The sequence below is a fragment of the Pygoscelis adeliae genome, unplaced genomic scaffold (assembly GCF_000699105.1).
Source record: "Pygoscelis adeliae isolate BGI_AS28 unplaced genomic scaffold, ASM69910v1 Scaffold577, whole genome shotgun sequence".
Taxonomy (NCBI): Eukaryota; Metazoa; Chordata; class Aves; order Sphenisciformes; family Spheniscidae; genus Pygoscelis; species Pygoscelis adeliae.
In genome coordinates this window covers 30,667-33,843 of record NW_008825116.1, presented here as the reverse complement: position 1 = coordinate 33,843, position 3,177 = coordinate 30,667, and the positions used below count along the sequence as shown (strand labels likewise).

The 3,177-nt window shown below is 64.8% G+C and overlaps 1 protein-coding gene across 1 annotated transcript in view; it reads left to right on the top strand.

Moving 5' to 3' along the window:
* The window catches only part of DNPEP (aspartyl aminopeptidase), a 21,397-nt gene that overhangs the window by 13,311 nt on the left and 4,909 nt on the right, over nucleotides 1–3,177 (top strand). The window contains exons 15-19 of the mRNA XM_009328252.1: nucleotides 4–90; nucleotides 242–321; nucleotides 557–621; nucleotides 1,822–1,962; nucleotides 3,084–3,168. Of these exons, the coding sequence (XP_009326527.1) occupies nucleotides 4–90; nucleotides 242–321; nucleotides 557–621; nucleotides 1,822–1,962; nucleotides 3,084–3,168 (458 nt within the window). The remainder of the gene's footprint in view (nucleotides 1–3; nucleotides 91–241; nucleotides 322–556; nucleotides 622–1,821; nucleotides 1,963–3,083; nucleotides 3,169–3,177) is intronic.

Here is a 3,177-nt window from a genome sequence, read left to right as displayed (position 1 = left end):
CAGCCCCCTGGGGCTGGCCGCTGGCGTGCGGCTGCTGGAGCTCCTCGCCAAGCGCCTCCATCTCTCCACAGCCAGCTTCATCAACATCAGGTGAGGGGAGCTGGGCTGTGGCGTGCTGCTTTCACAGCCCTGGCCATGCACAGCTGCCCCGAGCGGGGAGCCAGGAGGAACTGGGCTGTGTTGGGGGCGGGGAGGGGGTCAGTGCTCCCCGGTCTCATGCTGTCTCCCCCCTCCCTGGCAGTGTCGTGGGCCCCGCGCTCACCTTCCGCATCCGGCAGAACCCCCAGAACCTCTCGCTGGCAGACGTGGCCAGCCAGGCTGGTGAGTTGGGCAGGGGTCCCCCTGGTCCTGCCCCCCTTTCCTCCTCCAGTTGTGGGGTGCCCCTTCCCAGGGGCCGGGAAGAGGGGGCTCCCACCATACATTCTAGTGCCGTTGGCTGAACTGGGGAGCTGGTGTGGGGTGGGCAGCTGTCGGGAATATCCCTTGGCTCTGTTTCTGGGGAGGTCTCTTGGGTGGAGGGGAAGCGCCCCTCTAACCATCTCTTCTCCATCCACAGAGCAAGTGAAGGCAGAGCTGGAGGCAGAGCTGGGCCTGAAGATTGTGCAAACAGGAGTGGGAGAGGTAGGATCAAGGCATGCCCGTCCTTCAGGGCTGGCGCGGCCAGGGACAGGGCAGTGGGGGTGCTGCTGCCAGGCACGAGCCGGGAAGCACGCTGTGCCCCAGCCCTGGGGTGCAGGGGTCTTCATGAGCAAGCCATCCCTGTGGGTCTGTGGGGCAGCTGGGGAGCAGAGGGCTCTGGGCAGTGTTTGGGCTGCTGTGTTGGAGACAGACTCGGGTTATCTGGGATGGGCCGGAGCAGGACCGCTCCAGTGACCCCCTTCCACCTGGCAGCGAGATGCTGCCCAGCCACCTGCACTCCCAGGGCACTCGGCTCTTTCTAAAACAAAAGCTCCTCAGGGTTTGAAGGCAATTTGGGAGGGCCTCCCAGAGGCTTTCCCCCCACTCCATCCAAGACTGGGGGGCTGCAGGCTGCACCCCGCAGGACTCATCCTCGCCCTTGCCTCCCTCCAGCCTACGCACCTCACCCTGGCTGCGGCTTGGGTACTGCTGTGCCCAGAGCACCCCAGAGACCACAGCTAGGCAGGCAAAATGCCATCGTGCCCCCAGGGAACAGCAAAGCAGCTGAAGGCAAGGATGGAGCAGGAGCCATCTGCTTGGAGAGGAGCTCCCCCTCCCTGTGCTCCTCTGGGGATCCCCAGGAACAGACACCTGGGGGGGGGAGCTGGGGCTGGAGATGGGGGAACGAGCCTGGCTCTAGTGTCTGCAGCCTGGGGAGGGGAAGTGGTACAGCACATCCCCAACCCGCGGTTCCTGTTTCCCACCGTCCTGCCCTATGGCTGTAGCTGTGGGCAGGGAGGAAGGAAGGGGGGACCTTGGAGGAGAAGGCCATGGAGAAGGGGTGGCCTGGCCACCGCGCAATCAGTCTCCATCAGCAACATGTGGAGTGTTGCTATGGCAATGCCTTTTGATGTGGCAAGTGGCAGGAACTGGGAGAGATGGCAGAGATGATGGAGCTGGAGCTCAGAGGAGGATGAAGCAGCTTTGGGAGCCCTCTTCTGCACAGACCTCCCCAGTGCAGACCACCTTGTGCTTTTCCTTCTTCCCCTCCTGGGCTCTGAACTCAGTGGGACTGGTGCAAGATTTGGGGAAGGAGGGATGCAGAGAGGCAGGGGGACAGCAGGGCCTGGGCAGGCCTTGGGAGGGAGGTCCCTTCTATCCGCCCAGCCCTGCTGATGCCTCCAGACCTTCTTACCCCTCCAGGGGCTGCAGGGCTGCTCCTGCTTGGGTGCCCCGGGGAGCTGGGAGGTGCTGGCCCTGGTGGGGCACCCCTGGCTGCAGGGCTCGCTGGGCCCTGGCGGCAGTCAGACTGGCCCCCAGGCGCTGGGGCTGACGAGGCTGGGGGTCAGCCTGGCCCCCAGGCGCGGGGGCGGACGAGGCTGGGGGGCAGGCAGCAGCGGGGACCCCTGGGGCGGGGGCATCCCCAGGAAATGATGGTGACAAGGTAGGTGATGATGACGCAGTGTTCCCTCGGTAACCTCATCAGGCTTGTGGCCAATGGGAGGCCATGGCAGTGAGGTAATGCTGGGCTCTGGCGCCTCATTGGACACAGGGTATTTGGTGGTGGTGATGCCCCAGCATCCCTGTGCTGCCCTAGGACCTGGCTGGTAGGGGGGCGGCATCCTGATCACCAGCGGCTCTGTGACAAGGCCCTGGGGGGTCTCGGCCTTGGGGGGGGTCTCATCCAGCAAGGGCTCAGCACCATCCCATCCCATCATGGGACCGGCACAGATTTGGCTGAACCTTCAGCTACAGGGAAGGAGCCCTGAAGGCACTGCCTGCAAGATGGCAGGGGCTGCTCTGTGTCCCAGCTGAGGAGAGCGATCGGGAGGACCCATCTTCCAGCCACCGCAGCTGGGATGGCACCAGCCCTCTGGCAGTGCCGGCACATCCCCCCTCGTGTCCTGCCATGGAGCAGTGGCCGGAGGGGAGAGCCAAACCCCATTTGGGGAATTCCCCTGGGAGCAGCGATTGCTGCCCTGGACCCAGTGCTGCAGTGGCCCATCCTTTGCCATTAACCCCTTGGGCTGAATCCAGCCCTCGTTGACCTCCAGCTGGGCAGGAGCTCATTGAACCTGAGCTCCGTGGGGCTACTGCCTGCCCTGGAGGGTGGCAGCCTGGGCTGGGGCTGCCCCAGTGAGCAGCCCTGGGTGCTGGGAGCAGCAGGTCGCTGCTGCCTGGGCTTGGCCAGGCTCTGCCCCTTCCTGCAGCCCCAGGGACACCAGTGTGAGCAACGCTCCATGTGACATGCAGGTGGGTGCACTGTGCCTCATCCCAGTGACACCCAGCACTGCAGTGACACCAGCTCTGCCCCAGCTGAGGGTGCTGGGAGAATCAGCACAGCACCGGGTGCCCTTGCTCTGTTTTAGCCCCCAACAACCCCAAATGTGGTGCAGAATGGGGTCTCTGCACCCCCAGCCCCATGCAGATGCCCCCCACTAACCCTTGCTTGGCTCTGCTCCCAGCGAAATGAGGCTGCTGCCTACTCGCGCCCATCCCGCTTCGGGGATGGCTTCCACTCGGTGCTGCTGACCTTCATCGCGCTGGCCTGTGGGGGGG